The following is a 25,942-nucleotide window of genomic DNA, read 5'->3' on the forward strand; positions in this document are numbered from 1 at the left end:
CTTGATCAATGAGATGGAGAAGTACATTTTTACAGGTGTGATTCTGTGTGTGTGCACATGAGATTTGCAAATCTCACTGGCAAACATTTTTAGCTCCTTTGGGTACAGCCAGCTCTCGAGGTGAGTTCCCCTCAGTGTCTTGTAGACAGTGCTGAATTGATAACTGAAGTGGGTGTAATCACGTGTTCCGCATTGGCTGCATCCTGCTCCTTCTGGGTGATGTTAAAATCCAGGGGGAGCACAGCTGCATGGCCCTGAACTCACCATGATGAGCACAGCAGTTGAAATAGCAGAAACAACCAATATCTGCAGACACACAGGGAAAGGACACTGAGGAAAAATATTTTTCCCAGGCCTCCCAATTTTCTCAAGCATCAGTGTAGTGCTGAAGTCCACTGTGCAGAGACAGAAAGCATCAGCAGCACAGCTGTGGTGGGATCACACTGAAGGACAAAAACCCAACTGCTTGAGAGGGGCTGGTTGTGAAGACCTCCTTGGGCTTGAGGCAGATACTTTCATACATGTTGTCCACTCCAACAGTATTTTTCTAAGATTTCAGCCAAGATTTGGATCAATTGAGACAGTCTTCAAGGCAGCAATCAGCAGAGGAGAAGGCACTGATCAAAGAGTGTGGCTGGAGAAAGTGGCATGGTGTGTGTTTATTATGTTACTCAGAGAGTACAATAAAGGCTATTGGTTCAGCTGTGTGCCCTTTCCACAGGACCCAGAGAATATTCTTGGATTCAGTTCCAAAAAGGGGGAAAAAATTGTATTTTCTTTTAAACACTGCTCTCTTTTCCCTTGTTTGATAGCTGCTGCCAAAGAGGGGTGGCCTCAGATGTGTTTCTTTCCAGCAAAGGGCCATAGGAAAATATTTCCTGGTAACCAGACCTTACTAGTTGGATACTATTTGTGGGACAAGTTAGTATAATCGTGATGCTTGGTATCTCTTGATTAACACGAAAAGCCCAATGGAAAAACTTAACGCTGTTCTGTTATCAGTAACAGGAGTGATGAGGTGGGAAGGGCAGAAGAACACTCTGATTGAGGTGCCTGAGAATAAGGCATTTGTATCCTGGAGAGGAGCTTATCTGGGCCCTTATGCTACTGAATCAATGGCACACATGAATTTCTAAGTCATTGCTGGGGGATCAGTGATGGTAACAGTAACCTGCTGATCCAAGCGTGGAAGGCTGTCTGGAAAGGAAATGAGCCAAAGAACTGTGGGGTTAAATTTCACTTTGCTCTCCTTCCCTCCCTCCTTCCCTTCCTGTTTGTGTGTTGCTGTGAGCCCCGTTGTCATGGGCCTCCTCTGTAGTGCCATTTTTTTGTCACTTCATCCCACCCTGGACTTTGCCTCTTCCCAATGCTCCTGCTTGGCTGCTCTGTTCATCTCCTCTCTCCATGGTTCAGGAAGCACGTTTGTGTTGGCTCAGCGCCATCCAGAGCTTCAGCTTACCCTGCACAGCCCCTGAGAGCCCTGGAACATGCCTTGTGGGGTGGCCCAGCTTCCCAGGGAGGACAAGGAGGCTTTGGAGCAGGTGATGCTGCAGGTCCCCAGCCTGGAGCCAGCGATTCCAGCCTGATCTGCTGCTGTGGGGTGTGGAGCTCCCTGGGGTGGCTGTGCAGGACTGACCTGGCCACGTCCGATGACAGCAGCCCCTGTCAGCACAGAGCTCACATTCCAGACATGTCTGGAGTAGACAGCAGGATGCACAGGGCACAGGAAGGCAGAGGACTTTGTTCCCTCACAAGTGCTGGCTAAGGCGCTCCACAGCCAGACAAGGGCTGGAATTCTGTATTCCCCCAGAAGTTCTACCCCTGAAGTCCCCATCCAGTTCTGACCAGCAACAGTCCCTGACTGGATGCCTGCACCCCTCTGCCTCCAGCCTTCACACATCCAGGAGCTTTGATTTTGCTCTTGTCCCCAGTCCTGTAGGGTACTAAAGTCCAGCCCTAGCTTTCCAGTTCAGCCTTCACAGCCACTGTTTTTGTGAAAAGATAAGGAAAACCACAGAGGATATTATGTGCAACTTCTGTTTGGCTCCAGAGATCAGCCATCAGTAGAAATGAATTATGGAGCTGTGTTGTAGGAGAGTATGAAGTGTTAGTATGCAAAAGGAGCAAAACTCGAGCAATTCACATTGCTGAGCTTTCTGCATCCTGGTACAAGCTGTTTGTTACACGTGTCAGGTCTGGGGAGGCTGGAATAAAGCAAATGCCTGGTGTGCATGTTTGCATATCAACAGCAGAAGTGATTACTGGCTTGCTTTGAGGCAGAACAGAACAGAACTGGTGCTTGAGGTCGGGAGCAGCAGCAGGGCTGAGACCCCTGAGCCTTCCAGTTGGTGTTGTGTTTGCTGTGCAAGCTTTCTTCTCTGGCAAGCTCCAGATATTTGTTTGAACACTCCAGCTTCCCTACAGCACTCTGGGTACGGTTACATCATCCTCTTGCATGTCCTTCTGCTCGCAGTACCTCATCTGAATCACTTTGCCCACTGAGAAAAGGCTCCAGCACCCAGCAAAGCAGACCCCAGCTGCTTCTGCCTGGGTAAGCTGGTCCCTTATGGAATCAAACAGGACTTCAAAGGAATCCAGCTTGTGCACCAAACCAGCAGATGAGGAGAACTGTTTTGTTTACATAGCCTTAGATTTTAACTGAATTGTGAACAACTATGTTTGTCTCTTTCTCCAGCCTCCTTTGGCACACTGGTGCCAGTGTTCCTGAGACTGTCATTATTAACTGTTCTGGAAGCTTGGACAGGGAGCCTCTCATTGCTCAGAGTATAAACTGCAGCTCCCAGTGCAAGTGTGACAGCGGAGTTATGTAGGAAGTTGAATTTTATTAATTTGTTTCAGTTTTTATTTGTCTGTAAATAGGAAAGCAGCAATCAAACCCAAGGTTAACACAATATTGAGATATATCTCTGAAGGATATCCTTTGGTAGGATCCTTCAGGTCTCCAGTTTGGTATTAGAGTAGGGCAATCCATGTTGAGATCATTCGTTCATTTATTCTCTGAAGGAGAACTGGGGAACTGTGTACCTTGATTTATCATCATGGTGCTGTTCTGTCTCACTTATCTGTTGTTCAGAATTCAATAGATAAAGCTGTATATAATGGTTATTGCCTGGTATGACTTATTTCTTGGCTGAACTGGAGAAGATTGGCTCTCTGCTAAATCCCACTTTCAGCTGGCTGTTGTTTCGGAGAGCACAAAGCAACCAGTGGGTGCTACACTGGTCATGGTAAGAACATGGTAAGAACAGAAATCTAGCTCTGGGGAAAATAAACTATGTCTGCTGGGAGTCAAATGTGGTCTTGGGCACAGGCTGCATTCTTTTGTTTGCTTATGATCACAGTGGAATTGTGCCATGGAAGAGATTTCATTTCCACTTGATATTTTTGTATGAAAAAAGTGTGGGGTTTGAACATTCTAGGAAAAGTGAGCCACCCTCGCGGGGTATGTTTACCCAACCTTCTAAAACGTTCACTTCCTCTGACATTCTTACTTATCTTGGCACAAAAATACTAAGTCAAGCTGTTTCCCCTGTCCTGAGCTCAGTGTTTTTGAAGGAAGCTGATGTTCAGCCTTGCTGAAGAATTCCAGAACCCTTGAGAGGAGGACCTGGACAAGGAGAACTATGCCATCTTGCAAGAATGTCCTCTCAGATTTTCTGCTTCTTGTAGCAAGCTAAACAAAATCTCAACTCTGAAGGATCATGTGATGCCAGTGCTGCAGGTCTGATCCCATTCTGGATAATATGATTACAATAAGTTTAAAGGTTAACCTGTGTGCTGTAAATATATCACCTTATATGTATTTTCTTACTCTAAACCTGTCTAGAAAGGATGAAACAGCATTTCTTAAGCACTTCACAAGGCCTGTCATTTTAGTGGAGGTTTCTTAGCAGTCTTGAAAGCGTTTGAATTACTGTATAATGATATTCTGTCATCTCTTAGCAGGGCTCACACTCTAAACACTCTTACCCACAATAGAAATTAAAATGGAATTGAGTAAATTCTGTCTCAAATTCACAGGCTGTGTAGTGATTATCTGGGTACTCTGGATTAAATGTAGGCTTGTATCTAATAGAACTGGGTTACTTGGAGTAACAAATTGTAAAATGTGAAATAGTAGGTCAGACACGTAAAATCAAATATTAACACTTTTTGTACACTTTTTTTAAAGTCTGTGCATTTAAAGGCACAGGTTTGGCTTTACTCTTTTTCCATGCTTTAGAATTTTGAAAAAGGAAGGAGTTTTTACTGTAAATAAATAGCTTATTGGGTGAAAAAAGTAAGTGCCATGTAACCAATTTTTTCTAAAAATGTACAAATAGAGAAGTTATGGTGGTGTGGGGCTCTCCTGCACACATGCCATTTTCATGATCTCAGTTGATCTCAGTTCTCCAGCTGCCCAGGAGGTTAACCAGGATCTGTTGGTCTGCTCTCTCCAATGCTGCACCTCAGGAAAGTTCATGGGGATCATACCAGGAAATGCAGGCAAAAACAACCCTTTTGCAAGGGACAGTGATGAGGTTACTGAGGTACATCAGAGAAAATCCATATTTTAATATGTAGCTCCTATGCAGGACCAGTTTTCTCCGCAGTTGCCTCCATGGACATCGCAGTGAGATACTTTCAGATTTATTTCTGTCAATTCCTGTTTGGAAGGTATTTCCTCCTCCCCAGGTTTGTGCTGTTACTTCACTGCCTTCATAACTTCTCTGACTTTAGACTTTCAGGATCAAGTTCAATGTGGCTGATCCTTCCCTGAGGAAGTTTCTTGGCTGGTTTTGGTACCAAGGGTGGTCTCAAGCAACCCCAGAGGGCGGCATGAAGGAGATAAGTGGTTGATACTGCAGCTGCTGCAGCACTCTCGTGGGTGGGTCAGTGTTCCTACTGAGCTCTCGATTTTGAACATTTCCCCAGTGCACACTCATTTCTCACCCAATAGTGTTGAATTTGAGGGGTGGGAGATGCAACTTGAGGCAGCTGAAAGAACAGAAGACAAGGATGTGTATCTGAGGGGAGAAATGTTCCTGCTTTTCGAGCATAGGAAGATGCAACCCTGATTTGTGGCTTTGTATCAAGAGCTGAGCAACAGAGGGCAAACTTCAGGCTGGTGGGTGCTGAAAGGTACTGCCCAAAGGTTTCTGTCTGCTCAGGGTGTGCAGAGGACCTCCCTGCTGGGACACACTTCTGGTACCCCAGTGGGAAAAGTTGAGAAGAGGAGGAGGGGGCTTTGGTCTGGAGCAGTGGGTCCCTCTGCAAATAATGGTCAAATAATGAGCTCACTTAAGTCTTTAAGCCATCAGACACAGTCTGCCAGAAAATGCAGAAGCTGCCATTCCTGAAGAAGGGGAATTTGCACTGGCTGTATGATACTTTGTGATATGTACCTCCCAATCTATTTTGTGAGCCTGAATATCAACAAAACCAGTGAAATTCTGAGGAGATGGTGTGGGCATCTCCCACACTTATCTGGAGCTCTTAAATGTGCATATGTGATCTTTCACAGCTTCAGATTGGTGTGTTTCAATTCCTGCAGTTCCTAGAGGAAAAAATGCCTGTCTGTTTTCATGCATCTGAACATTTAATGAGAGAGCTTGCCTTGCCTGATTGTACTTGTCACAGCACTGTTTCACCAGCAATAGAGACACTAATTTGTGGCTGTCCTGATAGCACAGAGCAGAGACTGACTTGTATTGTAATTTAAAAGAAAGAAAGGCTTGTGGGCATGAAGTAAAATGAAAACACTTAAGACCTCATACCAAACTATTCAGCCCTTCCTGAGTATTTTTCTGGCTATGGTCTGATTCTGGCAGGTGCTCTGTCTGCAAGTGTCCTAGGGAATCAAAACTAATGGGAATGAATATTTTAATTGATCCTTCAGTTGTGCAGAAATAACTAGATGGTCTCGGTTCCCTAAATAAGAATAGAAAAATGTGTGATCAAAGCTGGTCGTGTTCCAAATTATTGGATCACTGCAAAGAGCCTTCTTTTTTTAAATAGCCACCCTATTAGCTGAAGAATGATAGAACATCTCTGGAAGGCATTTCTGTGACACTAAATTATGCCTGTGTAGGATCTAACTCCCTTCTCTGAGTCTGACCTTCAGCTGCCGAATTCAGACAGCCCCAACATGAGACGCCCTTGCTGAGTCTGAGTGAGATCAGGCCTGGCCAGCTGAGATATTTTATGTAATGGATTGTAATGGAAAACAGCCTTTTGGTGCAGAAATAGCAGGTTTCTGTCCCTGCACACTGCTGGGATGCTTCCTGATATGGGGCAGCTCAGCTCAGCACTTCAGCTCTGCAATAAGGGCATGGTTTTATGCCCATATGGCCCCAGTTGTGTGAAGATCCACAAAAGCTGCCTGCTGTTGGACAGGGGCTTTAACTGGACAAACATTTTTGTGTATCAAGCTGAAATAGCTCTGTGGTGCTCCTGCAAAGCCCAGCAGCCCCCTGGGCTGCCCCTAGTCAGCAGGGCCTCCAGGGAATGTTCTACACCAGGGCATATCAGCTCACTTTATTTGCAGGGCTGACTCCCATGCTGAAGAATTAATTTTAAACCAGCCTTTACCTCCTACCCCCATGGCACAGGTGCCTTGTAAGCATGGAGGAGCCACCAGGCAGTTTCCCTTCAGAGCAGGACCAATTTTACCTCTGCTACAGATTCATGCCAAGGCTTTCTCTATAAAACACTCAAGAAGGGTTTCTAAGTGTGAAAATACCTGTTTTGTTTGGCTGCCAGAGCACTGCACATCTATGGACCTTTAAATTAAGAGGGAGGAATTTTTGGTTAGAGTAACATATGTTTATTTCTCAACATAGAGATCTGAAGCAGGACTTTACAAATGCAGGTTTGATACCTCTCAGTAAGGTTCCAGAAACATCCTTAACATGGACTTGAAGTGCATTTTTCTGATAACTGGAGCTCTCTTTCTATTCATTTTTATCACAAAAAGTAATAATAAAAAAAAATTTAAAAAGGAACTGGCGAGCTAGAGTATGAGAGGAAATATATTTTCAATATTCATGAAATGCTCCAAAAAACTGCTTTCTTTTATTTGCTTAAACAGGGTGGAGTCGTGAGTTTTGTGGCTGAGATCACCATCACCAAGAGGGATGAGGTGGTGATGTAATCCTAATTTAATGTTCATCATTTTTTTAAAATCCTATAAATTTAGTTTCAATTGGAAGAGAATCCTCAGAGTATTTTTTTCCTTGCACATCAGCCCACAGGTCCCTCATTACCTTGTGTGAAACATCTGCAATTGAAATTCCCTCCTGAGCATGAACATTTTTGTCCTGGCCTGGTTGTATCCGCAAGCTCTGAACCTCTCCCAGCCATCATGATGATGAATACAAATAATTTCATGCTTTTATTTGTCAGCACATTAAAGGGCTGGAACAAGAGAGGGAGTTTAATTTGGAACATAATTGATTCTTTTGTGAATCTGCGATAATTAAATGTGCCTACATGGACAGGCAGCCAAGACAACACCGTCCTTACTCACTGAAAGCAGAACTGTTGCTTTGCTTCAGAGCAAACTGTGGGTAAAATTTGAGGCAGAGCCCTTTTTAGTGCCAGCATTGAGATTCTTCTCAGCTCCCTTCAGCTGTGGCCTGCTGCTGACCCTGAACTGTCATTTGCAATAGGACTAAAATGCCACCTTCCATGTTTTTCCTGGAGCGAGCTGGCACTCGTGACAGCCGGATGGGAAGTTGCCTGATGTGATTACTGTGAGGGGTAATAGAGAGTAGACATTCTGAGTGTCTGAGGAAATGCTGCTTTCTGAAAGCTTACATATTTGTTTGGCTTCTGGTTGCAGATCTTTCCTATCAGCAAATCTGAGGAATGCCTTTGTCACACTCTGTTGCTTGGCCAGGATTAAGCCCCAAGTGTCCAGATGAACCAGACTAATCCTCAGACTGTGCTGAATGAACTGTTTGTGGGCCTGTTGCATAACAAGTTCAGGGAGACCGGCTGGCTGGAGGAGTCCTTTCCAACACCCCTGGAAAGCTGCTCCCACCCCTTTGTCACAGGCAGCCCCCTGGCACAGGTTAAATACAGTGAGCCCCAAGTACCCACGTGCCCCCTGGGAGTGTCCCACGGAGGGCTCAGTGTGGCTAAGGTTTGCTTTGGACACCCAGGGCATCTTCCAAGCTGTGAGCCTGTCTTTGGGTTATGACAGCAAGCAGAAAGGGGTCAAATTGTTGTTCCTGATTCCTGAAATTACTGCAGGCTCTACTGGGTAGAAAAAAAGTTGTGCTTTCCCCATGGAGGAGCCTGGATCACCTGGACTTGTTCCACCTGACCAGGCACTGTCCTGGGGAGGGAGGTAAGGAAGTGGCCACTGTTCCTCACAGAAACCTGGCTCGGGCTTCACAGATTGACACAGAATCACAGAATATTCTGTGCTAGAAGGGACCCATAAGGTCCATCAGGTGCTTAAGTTAAGAGAACGGCCCATACAGAGGTTGAACCAACAGCTTTTACTACCAGCACCCTGCTCTGACCAGCTGAGCTCTCCCCTTGCCCCTCCAAAGCAGAGTAAAATACCAACATGTGTAGAGAAGAGACGAGGTCCAGGAAAGGCTTTCAAAACAGACACGTGACCTTTTCTTCCCCTACATCATGAATTGGCTCCCACAGAATTTATTTCATGCAGGTGGGAAGGAGGGTCAGGGCAAAGCATAGGAGATATTTCAGTTTCACTGAAATTTGGTCTTCTGTGAATGGGTTGACATATGGCAATGCCCATATCCAAAATCTTCTCATCCTCACTGTGCTGGGCTGTAAAAACAGGAGTACCTCCTAGACAGAGGACCAGAAAGAAAACCTAATCTCACACTGGGGACTGAGCAGTTTTATTTTTCTTTCCAGAAAGATGGTCAGATGAGACCTTGCTCAGCTTCTATTCCAGTATATATCCATGCTGTGTAAATAAATTTGAGGTGAGGGCTTTTAAATGCAGTTTTACAGCTTGTTTTGAAAGGTAATGGGAGAAGATTAACAATATAAAACTGCCACAGAAACGGCTGCTTATTATCATAGGCTTGACCTGAAGATAAACACAACCTGGAGGTAACAACAGGCATAGAGGCTGTGGGGAATTGATGCAGGTGAAGAGCTGTTGAGAGCTGGGAGATGTTTGTGTCTGTACACATGGGCTAAAGTAGAATAAGTGAGCAGTAGGACATTTCCAAAAATAGCCAAGCAGTCCCTGCAGTGTGTGATGCACAGCACATATTGTGGAGGTTGCTTATCTTGTAAATTATTTCTCTCTATTATCATTCACAGGACAGAACTGTTTACAGTGTGCACTGCACCATTTTGGGCACCTGCTTAAGTGAAAATTTAGAAGTAAATGTTTTTGCTTTGTGAGTAATTAAAGACCTTTCAGCTGTAGTAAGGACACTGCTTCATGTGCTGCTTTCAAGTCAATTGTAGCATAATTTAAAACTGCTGTTGCATCCTAGCCTGCACTGCTGTCTCATTGCCCTTACCCGTGGGGTTTGAAAGCAAGTACATTCTGTAGAGATTAAAAAACCCAAGCATATTGTGTCTGTCTGCAAAATCACATGTTCACACTTAAAATCAAGGGACTAAAGCATCAGATTTAAAAGCAATTTAATCAATAAAGGGTTATTTGCTCTAAAGAGTAATTCAGGACCAAGAGGACCCTGTAGTTCCAGCAGTTTCTAGACCCCACTACAGCATTTTCACTCTGCATTTTGTGTTGTGGTGAAATGACTGGAGCTGAAGAGCCAGCTGGATTCGGGACATCCATCACCTCATAAATGCAGTCCTAGTAGTTACAATGCTCATTAGAACACCGTATTTCAATTCTTCTGTTTGTGAATTAAGAAGTCAAAGCTGCCTTTTGGACCTGCAAAAAGTCTGCAAGGCCTCTGGGATGGTATTTTGGAATTGCCATGGTGCACCAGTATTTAATGAGGGACAGAAGAAATGAGACTTTCTCCCCCTGGAACTCTTGGCCTGCAGCAAAGCACTAAAACTGCACATTTCTGCTGAGCTGCCCCTGTTGAATGTGCTGCTGGAGCCTCCCATCCCAGTCTGAGCAGGCAATTAAAGCCTGAGGAAGCTGGACAAAAAATCAAGCATGGAGCTGTTTGGGGAGGGATGAGTTCCCCCACTGTGAAAGGCAATTAGCTGTAAATCATACTTAAAGAGTTTAATAGCACAATATACAGCTCATCTTCCCTTTGCCTGGGTATTTATACACTCAGAGAAATAGGTTGCATGTTGCATATTGTTGTTTATTTACTGGTCTGGAAAATACCTTCATCAACAAATTCTCTTCAGAGATGATATGACAGTTGGGTGATGTGTCAAATCAGCAGGTATTTACTGCTGATGATGCAGGAGTTGGCCTAGGCAGAATGGCAGCTTGATTACATGGAAGAATCTTGTTTTTCCTTCCCATTTCATATTGGATGCTTTGCTTTTTGTGGTGCTTGCTCTGTGTCACAGCCTGTGGGAACTCTTTCCTTTCACACTGCATTCTTCTTTCCGTGCTGTGATTTCCTAACTTCTATGTTAAGTGACAGAGGCAAGGGAATAAAACTATCCCCACACCTCACGCTAGTGAGAGTGAAGAAATAAATGAATAAATATCCTTTTTGCAAAGGCCTTCCATTATCCCTTTGCCATGCTGGAAGTATTCTTCATATGGAGTTCAGATTTTAGCAGTTTATGGCATAACTTCCCATTTAGCCATTTAAAATGTTGACTTTGAGTGACCACTGACCTGGAGGAAGGGGATATTAAATTAATAAAACGAATATTATAATTTGGGCTTCCATTTTCCAGATTGCTGCCAATACCAAGCAGATTTTTTGGACCTAAAAGTCATACACTGAACTGAGACTAGAAGGAGTAGCAGGAAAGACTGAACCACCTCTGATCACTACTGGCCTTTCCTGCTTTTTTAACACTTTGTACATCAGAATTCTTCTAATATAGCTCATGACCTGCATGAAGATGAAAATGTTTTCCTGTTCCCTCAGAATTAAGCATTTACATCTGCAAATGGTGTCTTATGCATTTGTAAATTTTATCTTGTTAATATTTATAAATCCTTCAACAAAATAATGCACATAAGGCATTAATGTAGGTTTTCTATTTCCTTACAGAGTGCCTTAATATAGCAAATACAGAATCTGAGTTAGAACATGCAGTTAAAAAAAAATCTTTTACTACACACAAAAGGAACAAAATAATTGCAATGTGATGTGTTTATTAATCTTCTGAAATTCACTCTTTTCCTTCAGTTGTTTAGAAAATATGAACAAAATAGCACTGTAGTTCTGACTCTCATCAGCTGGGGTTCCCAGCTGGTGGCTGATAACAGCCATTGCAGATTCAATGGAACTGTGAAGGTTTTTACAAGTGTTGGACACTGCTGGATGGTTTGGGGTTTTTTTTGGCCTCATTTTCCAATGTTTCTGCCTTCATTTAATTTACTTTCACTTCAGCAGGATCACACCTGCTTCATTATTCAGCTCTTTATCAAGAGCAACTCTTAAAAAAAAACATACTGGAAAAGAACAGCTGAAAAATGCTGCTAATAATGATCTTGGGGTCTCGTGCCCTAAAAATCATTTATCCATATGTATGTTCCTACAACCAGAATACTCTCTCCGTGTCAGGGTAAGGCAAAGTCCCTAAAGATGTTTAAACCTTTTTCTCAGGGAAGGCTTTGTGAAAGCTGCTGTATGTTTCCCAACACTACAGCAGGATGAATTCAATGCAACAGTGCTGAAAACTGGCATTAGGAAAAGTGTGCAGACTGACCTAAATGTTCTTTAGCAGTGTCAGGTGAAATAATCACCAGTCTGCTTGGCTGCAGGATTTTAACGCAAAATGCCAGGTTTACATGAAGAGAAAGCAGCAGAGATAGGCGTGCCTCTCAAAGCTAAATTGTTTCCTCTTTCATCAAGCAAAGGTGGTTAAGTTTTATCTCTTATGTTCTTACAGGAGCTGGGTATAAATACTGAGCTATTTCAGGAGAGTCTTTGTTCCAGCAGCTGTCTCAAACCATTCAGGTTATTCTGCTTACTGTCAGCTCTGCGGTGGTTTTATCCTGCATGAGGAATTATGGCACTGTGCTGCTTGGTTCAACCTGAAAGGTCATTTGGATTACTTATACTGAAGCCTTTCCATGCTGCAAACCAAAATTGTACATCCATGTTGAGCCTTTTATTGGAAATCATAATCTTTATCTATTTTAGTATAATTAATTGGAAAATCCATATTATTTATTACCATTTAAATAGACTCAAATTAAGAGGCTGTTTCCCCCAGAAAACTTGCACTCATTTTTGAGATTACTTTCTACTTACAGAGCTTTAGATTTACAGCTTTTTAGGAACATTTCCCAAGAGCTGCACACAGATTTGGGGTTTATACCTTACGTATGTTATGCTTTAGCCATAAATAGAGCAATAATGGTAAAGATCAGCATCCTCCCCCATTCCCATGCCAGGAAGTGGGAGCTGTGGCAGCTGCTGAGCAGGCTGCTCCCTTGGAGCTGATGTGCCTGTTGTTTGAGCCCATGGAATATTAGTATTGTTTCCAAACGGACTGCTGTAGCTGGGCTTTGAGCCCAACAAATTAAATGGATCAGGTTTATATAACTGCTGTGTTGACTGCATGGCAGTGAGAGTATGGGTGGATTTGTTCTAATAAACCCACTGGGGTCCAAAAAGAGAGAATGGTGGAGAGAAGAAGAACTTTCAAAACATGGCTAATGCACCAACTAATAGTGTATACTTCAAATAAAAATTACCTCCTAAATTCTTTTACCAAAGCAGCCAGGAAGACTTAATTTCATTCTCATGCTCATTTTGTCTGGCCTCTTGATGCTAGTATGTCTGACCACACTTGATAGAAACAAGCCAAGAGGAGATGCTTTCTGTGCCTTTGTCTTTCACCCAGAGGGAAACGTTCTAATGGCTTTGGTAAATGGATTAAATTGTGTTTTGAATGGTACAGACTTGGAACATTCAGTGTGTTTTGGGTGCTTCCCTCACAGAGCCTGACTTGCTCCAGGCATTTGTTATCCATCTGGGATTTTGCCAAACTCCTCTCCTCTAGCAGAGCTGTTCAAAGCTCTGGCTGTGGTGACCAGACAATCAGACAGCCTGGTTAGCTGCTTTTAGCTCTGAATTCTGCTGCTTTTCCTCTTATGCAAAGTCAGATTTTCTCTGCTTCCTTCACAAACGCACAGGGAATTGTCACCGCCGAAGGAGAGCTGTTCTGCCAGCTCCAGCTGTACATGTGAGTCAGCATGTTCTGGGAGCATAAATGCAAGGATATCTTCTCCAAAATAAAGCCCCCTGGATTTTTTTTTGAAAGCTTATTGCCTCCCTTTTGCTTTTCATATATCATATTTGTGGATGACCTCATGTAATACTTTCTGTGGAGTTGGAGTGTGTGAGGACATGGGCATGTGGAGCCCTCTTAGTACAGAGCTGAGTTTTCTAAGGAAACTGTATTCTGGGTGGAGAAAATCTGGCATGCAGTTAGAATTAGTCTGAGTAAAGAATGAATCCCTGAGATTTTTCTATGGTGATTTTCTTAGTGTGATAAAATTCATCACAGGCAAGAAGTTATTTCTGTTTGAAAACTTATCCAAAGTGTCAGGGCTTTATTTGGTTTAAAACAATTAATCCTTAATTTTTATAAGTGAAATAATTGAAGGGTATATGTATTTTCACTACTGTAGCATTATGCCATGGACAGCATATGCAGGGAATTTCAGCAGATTTCTGCTCTAAAGTGTATCTTTGATTTTGCATGGAATATTGTTGCAGCAAGTGCCTGTGAGGTTTGAATTCAGCATGCTTCATTTTGAATGTTTGGGGTTCTTTTTTGCTCCACTTATATTTGTTTGCATTGCAGGGAGGGTAAATCTGGATCTGTGGGCAGAAAGGTTTTTGTCAGAGCTCTTAAGGTTGTGTTTTAGAGGAGGTGTAGATGAAGGCCAGCCTTGAATATTCTGTCACAGAGTGGAAACAACACCTTTCCTCGGTGTTAATTGCACCTCTTCCTTTCAACAATCCTACACTGGAACTTGCTCTCAACAGCCCTAACACAGAGAGCTGTGCTGCTACTCTGGTGTGTGTCAGTGTGAGTGCTTTCTTCAGACCTAACCAAACCCCAAATCTTTTTCTTCAGACCTAACCAAACCCCAAATCCCAGCTCTCAGCTCTGTGTCACTGAAAGACAACAGCAGGAACTTTCAGCTCCTTCTCTCTTGGGAATGGCTCCAACTGGCACCATCCATTCCAGGAAAAAAAATCAGAATCTTGGGTTGTCTATCAGGTGATCCTTCCACATTGTTCAAAATGTCCTTGTTTGCTGGGAATTTCAAAAAGAATCCTCATTTCAAGGAAATACCTCCCACCTGGGCTGTTTAACTGTTTCATTCCTTGTGGTTATGGGGGAGGTTTTGGGACAGTAGAAAAAGGGATGCTCTGAGTATTTCTCCATTGGTGAAAACTAATTTGATGACTAAAAAAACCCACACCACAATAAATACCTTCCTACTTCAATACCTTAATCCCAATTGCTAGAATGTGCTGTAAGTAGATACATAATATAAAATAAATGTAGGAAAACACCACTGTAGAACATCAGGACAGGCTCTGCTGGCTTTATAAGCAAGCTGAAAGCAAAATGAATGACCTCATTTCTGTTGAGCACAGACAGATGCTTTGTCTACACTGTGTGGAAAGAGAGCCATGTAAATAAAGGTGTATCTTGGTTGCCAGTTTTATGTTACTTGTTGAAACTCATTGTGGTAGGTAACAAAAGCCTGTGGAGTGATGTGGGAGAGAAGCTCCTGGAATAGCTGTTGAGCAAGCAACTGATACAGTCTGGACACACTCCACTGCTTGGGTAATTATTATGGTAAATTTTGTGCTCATCTCCCTGTAAAAAATAGAGGATTTTGTGTTGTCAGTTGAGAGTATCAGATACTCAGAGTTGCACTGAAACAACTGCAGTTGATTAAAAGTTCTTAATTTCTCTGATTTTGGTGGTATTTTTGGTAGGAAGAAAAATAATGGTAAATCAAGTATGTCTGAATTTATTGAGATTAAATTTTAAACTGATTGAGCAATACTTCACATTTCAGTTACTTTGCAATTCATAATTTAAACAAAAGATGGCATAATATCCAAGCTTGTGATCCAATCAAGGAAATGGAACAGGTTTCCAACACTTCTTCTTGAGCTGCAGTTATCTTCATTTTTCTTCTGTCTCTAGCAAGTCAGAATTCTCTTCCTAGAATTAAACACCAGAATTCATAGTTGATAACTAAACATGGAAATGCTTGTCCTCTACTATTTCCTTTGTGGCAGTGGGGTTGCAAACCTCAGTGTCCTGGTTTTATGTTACAGGCTTCAGGCCCAAAGCAATGCTCATGGTGAATGTGGTGAGGGGTTTGATACTATGAAGTATTCTCTGTCCCTCTAGGACAGTAAATGGATTTCAGGGGCCTGCTCTCTGTACATCACATTTGAATGATATTCTCTGACACTGCTGGAGAATTCATAGGGGAGAATCAGAAGACTAAAATTGATCCTCATGGTTGCTCAAGAACTAAATATCAGCAGCACCTGAGAAGAGGCTTGGTGACCAGGTGCTAGGTTGTGCCACCTCTTTAGTTTCCCCTGCTGTGGTCTCTTACCCATTGCCAACTTTGGACCTTAAGCTTAGCTTTAACTTTGGTTTGGGATAGGAGCTCAGATCCACAGGCCATAAAATGTTGCTCATACTAAAAACCCCCTGAGGATTCTCGAAGGCTCCCCATCTCTGAAACAGCCTGTTCCATCTTCAGCTGTGCTGTCAGCCTGTCAGGCTCATGAGGGTGGAAGGGTTTCAGTTGTGGTTTCCATAGAACAGCCCTGACTGGAACTGCATCCTTCCTCTCCATCATCCTTTGCCCGTGGTTGCTGGTACCAGGAACTGGCCGTGCTCTGCCACCAGTCACCCCTCTGCAATCCCATCAAGAAAATTAAGTGTTTCTTCTAACTCAGTTTTCTGGCTTCTTGGCAAACAGAGCTTTGAGCATGCTAGGATAAATTCTACCCTAGAGAAGGAGGATATCCCTCTGGTCAGATAACACAAAATACAAATTGATTAAATTAAAGTGCTCTTGCAGTCCTGCAGTATGTTGAGGAGGAGGAGGAGGAGGAGGAGGAGGAGGAGGAGGAGGAGGAGGAGGAGGAGGAGGAGAGATTGGAGTCCCTTTGAGTCTAGAGCAGGTTTCCTGCACGTTGATGAAGATAAGTAACATTAATATAAAGTGATTCTCTGAGTAATCTTAGGTGGATGCCAAAGATTATCCAATTACAATGCATTCTTTGTCTCTTTTATTGCCTCAGGGTAGTATTATTTGCCAAGATACAAACTGTGAGTTCATAGCACGGCCACCTAGAGTGGGGTGTGGGGGGAGGAAAGAACATGTGATGGTAAAGCAAATGAATTCACATTTCAAATTACTTCCCTAATCTCCAGATTGGTTAGCAGCTTTTCCTAGGACACCTGGGGTGGTTCTAGGTGTAAATTAACTGTTTGCATTTGAAAGAATACCTACTCTTAATTGTACCATGTAATTAATTAACATAATGGATTTTAATTTTCCTTTTTGTCTAAGATTTAGATGAGACTTAATTCATTAAATGTTTTCTGTGACAGGACAAAAGGTCAATCTAAAGTTTAAAGTGAATTTTCACTTCAGCACTATAGTTTATTGCAAAATAACGTTTCTGTTTTGAGTGTGAGAAATGTGATTTCTTTTGCCATTTTTGCCTTTTGAAGGCAGTGATTTAAAATATGCTTAGGTTTATGTATAGGTATCTTACCCCACACCTTGTGGGGCAGGTGATGGTCAGTGGTGTGTGGAAATACCCCTTCAGAGGAAGTAAAAGGAGGGTGGGTCAGGCTGCCCTGTCTGTGTGCCATTCAGTGATACCATTCTGTTCTCCCCTTAAAGCAAGACAGATCCTTTGCTTTTTTATCCAGATTCAAATCAAGGACTTCAATAAGTAACAATTTTAGAAGATGAAAATTTTGCACCCTGATATCTTTAGTCGGTATGCAGTTGTGCCAAAGGATAACTCTTGTTATAAAATTCAGGAGTTATGCATTTCCAAAAGGAAACAAAATATATCCTGTTCATCTGTGAACAAAGATCTACTGTGCATACTCATGTGCAAATTGTTTCCTCTTGGTAATGGTGCCTAGGAGAGATTTAAGGCAAATCTGGGTGTTCCCCACAGATCTAACACTGGGGACGCACATTTCTTTCCATTGAACATATTGGCAAATGTAATTGGTTATCTGCACCAAAGCGCTCGAAAGAGGGGTTTTCCTGGTCCTTTCTTCCCTTACCACACTGTACAGGTCAGTGTGATAGTAAAGGCAATGTGAAGGTGTCACACGTGCATCTCTGTGCACTGGACTGGCACACTCATCAGGACTAGTGCCAAACAGCAAATACCTGTCTCCTTAGCTTGGATTGATCACTGTAGTAATAAATGCTCTGCTTCTCAGTCCCTGATGCATTGCATGTAAAACGCAGCAATGCCATTTAGATTTGGTATTTTCTGATTGCTTCTTCCCTCTGGTTTAACATGGGTAGAAAAACAATGCAATGTTATCTTACCCTTTTACACCTCACCTCTTTTTGTAAGTTTGGACAATGATGGACAGTAGGTATGTTTTCAGATTATGATTGGAATTGGAAGCTGTCTGGAGCAGGCAGTGGGACAGTGGGCACACACTGGTGGTCTGTCTCAGCCCTGCCATGCCCAGAGCTCGGGCAGGATGGACACAGGTGCCCTGTCTCTCTGTGAAAGCAGCCTGAGCTGCCCAGCCTTTTTTCTGAGAGTTCAGCACATTCCATAGAGAGGGCACTGGAACATGCTGTGCTACCTTCCAGGCTCCAGTCAGGAAACAGGAACAAAAATACTCCTTTTTTATGCTCTTCATTCCATGTTGGTATTGAGTGTTTCTCCAAGGTGTGTTGTTCTTGCTTCCGCTCCTGTTTTTGTTTACACCACTAAAGTTTCTATTCCCTATAAAGATTACTATGGAAAAAGTCAACATTTGTTTTTACTTTCAGCTAGGATTGAGTTTTTATGGTTCTTGAGTGTGGTTCATGGACCAAAGTCAATAAGTGGATGCTGAGCTCTGTAAGCACAGAGTGGTGTCACACACACAGCTGTTCCCTGTACTGTGTCTGTAGAGGGTAACCTTAGCCCAGAATTCATTTTGCTGCATGATCACTGCTGGGGAATATGGGTTTGTTGGTTTGGGTTTCCATTGTGATCACCCTTTTCACTCTACAGAAAGCTTTAGCCAAAGGCTTCTGCAGCATTTTGTGGAAAGGGATACTGATGGTGACAGTCGCCTGCAGAATCAGTTGAAGCATGTGCAATGCCAAAAAGAAGTGTCTGTAAATATTCCTGCATTTTAATCAAGTTTTCTTTCTGAGTACTACAGTGCATCTCAATACTGATGGACTTGACAAAATGGGAGTGTAGATAAATATTTGTCTAGATATAAAAGTAATTGCATTGCACAGCCATGCACTAATACAGAAACCATGAAAATATTTTCATGAAGTGCCTTTAAATTTAACTTCATTAGGTAAATAATAAGACCTCCCTTGTAACCTTCTTCTTACTCATGTGTTTAAATATGCAGTTTGTGAAAAAGTGATTTCTCTACCTTAGAATTGGACTTTGGTAATTTTTAAAATTATTATTATTTATATATAGGAATGCAGTGATGCTTTTCATTTTACTGACAGTTTAAACTTGGTGGTTGCTATAAAAATAAACAACTGTAACATAGTCTGTGCTTCAAGGAGAAAAATTCCTTGGTTTCAAATGGTGCTTGCAGAAAGGCACTCATGGAAAATATGTCCTTCTGCATGACACACACACTGCACACATGATCTCTGAGAGCAGCACATTATTCTGAGCCAGATGTCACAAATGCTGCTGGAGACACAGTTCTGTCCAGAATCTAAAGTAGCAACATCCAAGTATTTACTTTAGTGCTAAGTAGTAATTATGTTCCCAAGCTTTCAACCATTTTCTGTGGGGTTTGTAATTCTTTTCACGTATGTGTTCAAAGAAACGCAATTCTGTATTTTTTAGAAGTAGAAAATACTAGTAAAAAAATGTTAAAATCAGTCATGTGTTTTTCTAATTGATTTCAGTGTGCACAGTGAAGCTCACTCATCTCAGTAAATGTATGAATTGTTCAAAGAGGAGAGAAAAAAAAAACCCAAAATATTAAATATCAAGTAAACATAATCATGCTTTTCTTGGGGATGGAGAGCTTTTGATATGTTGATGATCTCGGCTGCCATTAATCCCAAAGAAGCGCTTTTTACAGAAAGTACATTATTAGTGCCATGAAACGAAAGCAGGAAAAACAAGGGAGCTCTGAGGAACTTTCTGGTATGGAATATTTTTAAAGGATTATTTGGGTTGAGTTGGTTTACACAGGGTGTTCATGAGCATTAACTGAATGTGTGTTTTCCCCCTGCATTATTTGTATCATCTTAATGTGTGTTTCCTGTCCAAATTCATTGCAAGATATTTTATTCAGTAGCAATTACTTTTTCAGTCTTTTATTATGGCTGAGTAACCGTCTGGAAAAAGGAGTCCATGGTTTCAGCTTTCCCTCTGAGATCTGCTGGTTTAGACCATCAGGATATGTTCCTTACATCCTGAGTTTCTCCATCCTGATCCCCACAGGCTCGATGCCCACCACCCTTGCTCAGCAGTGGCACCAAACACACAGCCACAGGAACCTAGTGACCTGGTACTGCAAATGTTTAGGTGTGTCCTGGACTGTGGGAACTCTGGATTCCACAGAGAAGGTGCCACCCCACATGAGGAGAATGAAGGAGCCACCCTTGTATGTATTTCACTTGGAAAGGACAAAGGAGTTTTATACATATAATGGTATCAGCAGAGTTATAATTGCAGTCATCTTGTATTCCTAGTACAGAGTCCTGCCTTTATTGCCCCATGAAATCAGATTAGAGATTTCCCTTTCCCTTTTACTCCATCTATGATTTCTGGTGAAGAGAGTGGCTTTCTAGGCTTCCAGATGAACTTTTTTCTAAGGGGGCTCTCTTGTCAGCCTCTGTACTGTCTTTGGGAGATTTCCAAGAATCTACTATCCTTCCATCCATGGATTTATGAAAAGGAAATATTTCCTCTTGAAGAACCACCACTCAGTGCTGACTGACCTTTCTTGCAGCTTCTGCTCCTCAGGTATCATTTAGCTGCTGGGGTGAGTGGCAGTAACAGTGACAGCTGCAGAAAAGCCTTTGCTAAATTCTTTTCAAAGGGAAGTATTTGGTATTTAAAAAAGTTCAGTGTGCCTGTGGATCTGTTATAAGAAATTTTAAGTCTCTCAATAGTGTTATAATGAAATGTAGTTATCTAGTAATGGATTCATTTTGTGGAAAACCAAAACTGTATCTTTCTGTGAGCTGCATTATGGGGATCAGAGGCAGGGCCAGAGGATGAGCACATGAGCTTAGAAGCAGCGTGAAGAGCATTTTAGAGCTGTCTGAGAGACAAACCTAAGTTGTGTTCAAAAATGCTCTGCCTAATGTTACTTTTCCCAGTGCTGTTGCTGTGGATCTAAATAATAAGGCAGTGTTATAGTGCTCCACTAATACAGTTTACAATAGCTTCTAGCACAAGTGAGGGTTTGTAGGATCAACTACTGACCCTGAGGGACAAAACCAGGTCAGAGTAGTGACAGCAGGGTATTTTCAGTCAGGAATCCTGGCTCTGGTCTAATGGTTTGACTGCAGTCTCAATGCCTCTTTAGGCATTGTTTCTCTCAGCTCTGAGATTTTCTATAGGTGCTTCATAACTTTCTGTAGTCTGCAGGGTTGACTGGTTCGCATGCTCCAGCCTTGGTAAATCAGTGTATCTTAGCATTTTGAAACCTTGTTATCATGTGAAATTTCCTTTTTTGTTCCAAAATTGCTTCTCTTATGTAAATCTTCTAGCCAGGGAGAGACTTTGCTGGAGAGCACAACTTTTCTCTGGCAAGGTTTCTTTTGAGGGCCAACAGCACACAATGATCATTCCTCCCTCTGTAGAGCACAGCATCTTGTTTTGTGGGAGGAGATAAAGAAGTAGAACATGTAGATAGATGTACAGGAAGATGTAGAACTGTTTCACTTTTAATTCTCCTGCTGATCTGCAAGGCAACTGAGAGAAGTTATTCTAATTTTCCTCTGTTGCAGTTTATAATCTTTATGCTTCAGTATTCCTATCATTCACACAGCAATAATCTTGTTTAAGTTTTGTAAAGGTGAGGGGCTTTGAGATAGATGGATGAAAAGTACCACTTTGGGTCTCCAAACCCTTGAAATCAGTGAAGATTTCTTTTGCCTTAAATAGACTTTGTTCTTTGGAGAGCAAAAGGGACTACAAAGATTCATTGTTTTGCCTACTCCATAGCAACTGACAGCATAAAGCCTTTTCCCAGATGTGTTTGTTTAAAGGCTTTATAAATTCAGTTTAAAAAACGAACTGAAATTGTAGTTACTGTTTTTATGATGATTTTTGTGTGATGGCATTAAAAAAATGAAATAATCTAGTACAGAGCCATGGAAAATGCAGAAATGTGTATGAGAGAAGATAAATCCACTTTCGGGGGATACAAAACTGGAATGAGTACAGGAGCATGTTAGCTTTTGAAGAATTCCCTGTCATACTTGAGAATTCCATGTAATTCCAGGTCATGTGGGAGCATTATGATGCTTTATATGGTATAGAGGATCAATTACTGTTCACTGATAATTCTCATTGTGCACCAAAAGAGAATAATGTGAAAGAGGATTGTGCTGTACATACTTGAAACTTATCTATCCCAATCTTTTTTATTGAATATTTTTTTACACCTGTACTTAGGTGTACAGGTAAACATGGGTGGAGGGAGAGCATGAGAAACAGAATTCACCATTGGAGGCAGAAAGTGGAGGATCCACATGGGTTAACATTTTTTGTTCATTTATACCCCTCCAAATCACACTGTGAGAGGAATAACAGGTATTTTGACCTGTATATGCAGTTTATTGCACAATGCTGCATGCCTGTATTTATACTCTGCAGGAAGAAAACTACTCCCCAGTAGTTTCTTCTGGGTTTTTTGGTTTTTTGGTGGGGTTTTTTTGTTTGTTTTTTTTGGGTTTTTTTTCCTGTGTAACCCTTTGCATTTGTTCAAGCAAAATGCAAGACAAATGCTTATTTTTCAGTCTTTTCAGGTCTTGGAAATAATGGTGATTAAATGTGATTAAGCTGGGAATTACCTTTTAAGTAGGGTCATAATTACTGTAGATTTAGATGGCATATTGAACAAATTGCTGTTTGCTTATAATTACAAATTGAGTTTGTTGCACTCTAGGGGTTTATAAACTTTGTTTTAGCCATTTAACACATTAAATAGTGATTTATGTAAATTACTGGATAAACCAAAATTTCAGTGTTGCATTTAATCTAAGGTTTAATTATATTTCTGTATTAGAAATAAAATAGGATTAGCTTTAGCAGGGAGGGTTGAATGGTCTGAGGGAGTCATTCACTGCTGAGATATTGTCGTTTGAGAGTGCTGCTTGTTGAGCAGCTGGCTGGAAACTGCAGTGGTCCAAAGTGAATGAAGCAGCAGCTACAGTGAGCGAGATGCTTGTCACAATAAGCTCTTCCTGTGGTCAGTCAGCCCACTTGCTTCACAATTATTTCCCTCATACTTCTGGGCTGGTCTGGAGACTGTAAAATCATGCTTTAAAATCTTTGTTTACTTGCTCTTCAGAGAGATTTCACAGGTTCTTCATTTTTGCTTAAGTCAAGTTGATCTAATGAAGCAAAGATCACTTCATGTTGTGCTCTAACAAATTGCTGGGAATAAGGATAGTAGGACATGAAAAGTTACTTTTTGACCTTCTTACACCACACTACATATTTGTACAATATCTTAGTGGAAACTATTGCTAGTTAGCAAAAAAGCAAAATTGCTAGTTAGTCAAAATAGCAGCAGGAGGACAACAGAGAATATACATCCTATTGATTCTGCCAAAGCTTCCTAGGCAAAGTGCAGAGCAATAAAGTGCTATAGAAGCCCATGTTTGGCTCTGCATTGGTAGAAGAGCCTCTCCTGCCCCTGTCTTCTGGGGCCTGAAACATCAGCTCTCAGAGGTTCAGCACCTCTGCCATCAGGATGGCAAAGAAACTTAGCTATGTGCCACCAAAAATTGTCCTAAGAAGTCATAGACCTAGAGGTCTGTACTAAATCACCACCTGAGACAGGGTGGATTGTGCAGTGTGGATTACAGTTATTGTTACCTGAGGGAAAATTGAATGTACACTGTTGATTATGGTTGAATTAAAATGGTTTTGGAATGTTGAAACATTCACAAAAAATCCCTCCAAGAATAACTGCAACAGGCTGCCTCGACTCGGAAACCACAATGTTGTCTGCATAGTGCAGCAAGAATTTGTTCTTCTGTGTTTAATTCTCCTTGTTGAAATACATGTGAGATCTTAAATGTGTAGATGATTTGGGCATTTAATCTCTACTTTAAATTTTAATGACTTATTCAAGCAAGAAGTGATCTAACAAAAACTGTACCAGAATGGCTGAAACTAAATTGGGAATTTTGGATGCTTGACATTGATGGGGGGAAAGCCATCTGTAGCAATTATCCACGCAGTGTTTGGAATGGGATGTGTTTGTATTGCTTGGTTATTTGCTGATCTAGCATGGTTGTATCTGTAGAAGGAAGATGGTGTTTGAAGTGGCTTCAGAAAAGCACATTCTTCAGAAAATTGTGGTGTCTGCTTTTGAGGTCAGAGCTTTCCAGCCACTTTTTCCAATGTGTCTCCTTCACAGCCCATGCTGAAACTGTCTGCACTTGGTTCCTAAATGGAAATTGGTTTCCGAATGGGAGGCTGGCTTTTGAGAACTGCTTTGAATTTGTCTCTGCTTTGTCTCTGCTTACAAGCAGAGATGAAGCTTGATGCAGGAGGCATTGAGTCAGGACCAGAAAAACGTGGGGTTGTGGATCCCAGACGTTCTCCGGGTATAACCATTAGATGTTGAAAGCGTACATTACCACATAAATAGCCTCTGGTTAAAGCCTTGCAGTGACATTACTGTGAAAACAGCCGGTGAAGGTGTGTCATTCCTGAAGGTGTTTGAGTTTCACTGAAAGCTAGTTAAACCCAGGCTTATTGGAATCTATACCTAATGCTTCCTCAGGAAACCGTGCAAAACGCACGCTCCATCCAAATGTTTAATGGGGGTTTAACTAAAGTTGCCTCGATTCTTTTTACCACCCTGAAAGACGTGATCAGCCCTCATGGGATGGATAAATACGAGGTATGTCTAATGCACAGCTTTGCGCCATGCTCCTCCTTGCATCCGCTTCGCCTGAATGAGATTCTCAGTTCGTGATAAAGTTTCCCCAAATACACAGACCGGCCAGCGGAGCTTTGTTGTGCTATTACAGAGTATGAAGCTGTGGGGAGGGTGTTGGTATTTTGTTGTTGGGGGCCCGAGAAGCCCCCGGACACGGCGAAGGGTGTGAAGGGAGCCCTTGAAGAACCGTGGCCCCTGGAGCCGCATCGAGAAGCCCCCGGGACCGGTAAGGGGTGCGAGGGCAGCCCTTGAAGAACCGTGCCCGCTGGAGCCCCACCGAGAAGCCCCCGGGCCCGGTGAGGGGTGTGAGGGGAACCCTTGGAGCCGCGCTTTTTCAGGGAATCCCGCCCTCCACGCGTGCGCTCTGCCCTCTTCCCTGCCCCCCCGCCGCCTGCTGAGGGGAGCGGGCGCGGGGCGGGGCGGCCCGAGGGGCGGCTATGGTGGCGGGGAGCTCCCCGCCCGACGCTACGGCCCGGCCATGTGGTGCCTACACTGCAGCTCGGAGCGGACCCAGTCGCTGCTGGAGCTGGAGCTGGATAGCTGGTGAGCGCTGCCGAGGGGTGCAGGGGTGGCCCCCGCGCCGCCGCTGCTGCACAAAGGGCTCCGCGCCGCCAACGCCTCCGCTGCTCGGGCTCGCTATGGGGCGGTGCGGGAAGATGGGATTGGGGGTGTCCTGCTGGCGCTGGGGGCACCCTTTTGTCACTGGGGATTGTCCCTGCGGTCACCCCTATTGTCCCTGGGGGTTGTCTCTGGAGGTTATTCCCGGGATCGCAGCCGCGGTTTCTGAGGGTTGTCCCTGGGGTCAGCCCCGCTGTCCCCGGGATATCTCCGGGTCGCGGCGATCGGGACCTCGTTCCCCGTGTCCCGGATCGGGAGCGGGGACAGGCGGAGGCTCTGTCTGCCCTGCAGGACCGACGGCTAAATTATCGCCGTGGTTTAACCGCGGCGTCCCAAGCCGCCCCGCTGCGCTGTGCTGGCTGTGGGTGACAGGCGGAGACATAAATCCACAGCTGTGGCAGCAGACTGTGAGCTGACCTGGCGTGTGCCGCTCCAGACACCGATGTGTAAACACTGCTTTTCGGGAGGGAGCAAGGAATCACATGATTTGTGTCAAATTAGTGTGGGTTTTACTGCAGAGCTGTGGTACGGGCTGTTCCCGGTGTCTGGGGCCAGCCGGAGACCTGGCCTTGTCCTGGCTACGTGAGAAGGCGTGTCAGATGGGTAAATCAACATTTGCCACTCGTGCCCTCAGCCAGGAAATAAAAGGAAAGAAAAAAAAAAAGTATAATTTAAAGGCCTTTGAAGTACAGATACATGAATAAATGACGCAGGAGAAACAGTGAGTGGTATTTGTCATGTTAAAACATACAGTCCCTATTGTAATGATGTTGTTAACAACCAAAATAATGCATGTCAAAAGTACAGCAACACA

At 42.9% G+C, this 25,942-nt stretch overlaps 1 protein-coding gene across 28 annotated transcripts in view; it reads left to right on the forward strand.

The window, feature by feature from the left end:
• The window catches only part of IQSEC1 (IQ motif and Sec7 domain ArfGEF 1), a 291,038-nt gene that overhangs the window by 208,487 nt on the left and 56,609 nt on the right, over window positions 1–25,942 (forward strand). For 2 of the 28 annotated variants that reach the window (XM_086846633.1, XM_086846635.1), the window contains exon 1: window positions 22,269–25,053. The exons of the other annotated variants lie outside the window; for them this stretch is intronic. In XM_086846633.1, the coding sequence (XP_086702759.1) occupies window positions 24,989–25,053 (65 nt within the window). In that variant the 5' untranslated portion in view covers window positions 22,269–24,988. Of the gene's footprint in view, window positions 1–22,268; window positions 25,054–25,942 lie in introns of those variants that run through there. 28 annotated transcript variants of the gene reach the window in all.

Source organism: Cyanistes caeruleus, chromosome 11, assembly GCF_971803275.1.
Source record: "Cyanistes caeruleus chromosome 11, bCyaCae1.hap1.1, whole genome shotgun sequence".
Classification (NCBI taxonomy): Eukaryota; Metazoa; Chordata; class Aves; order Passeriformes; family Paridae; genus Cyanistes; species Cyanistes caeruleus.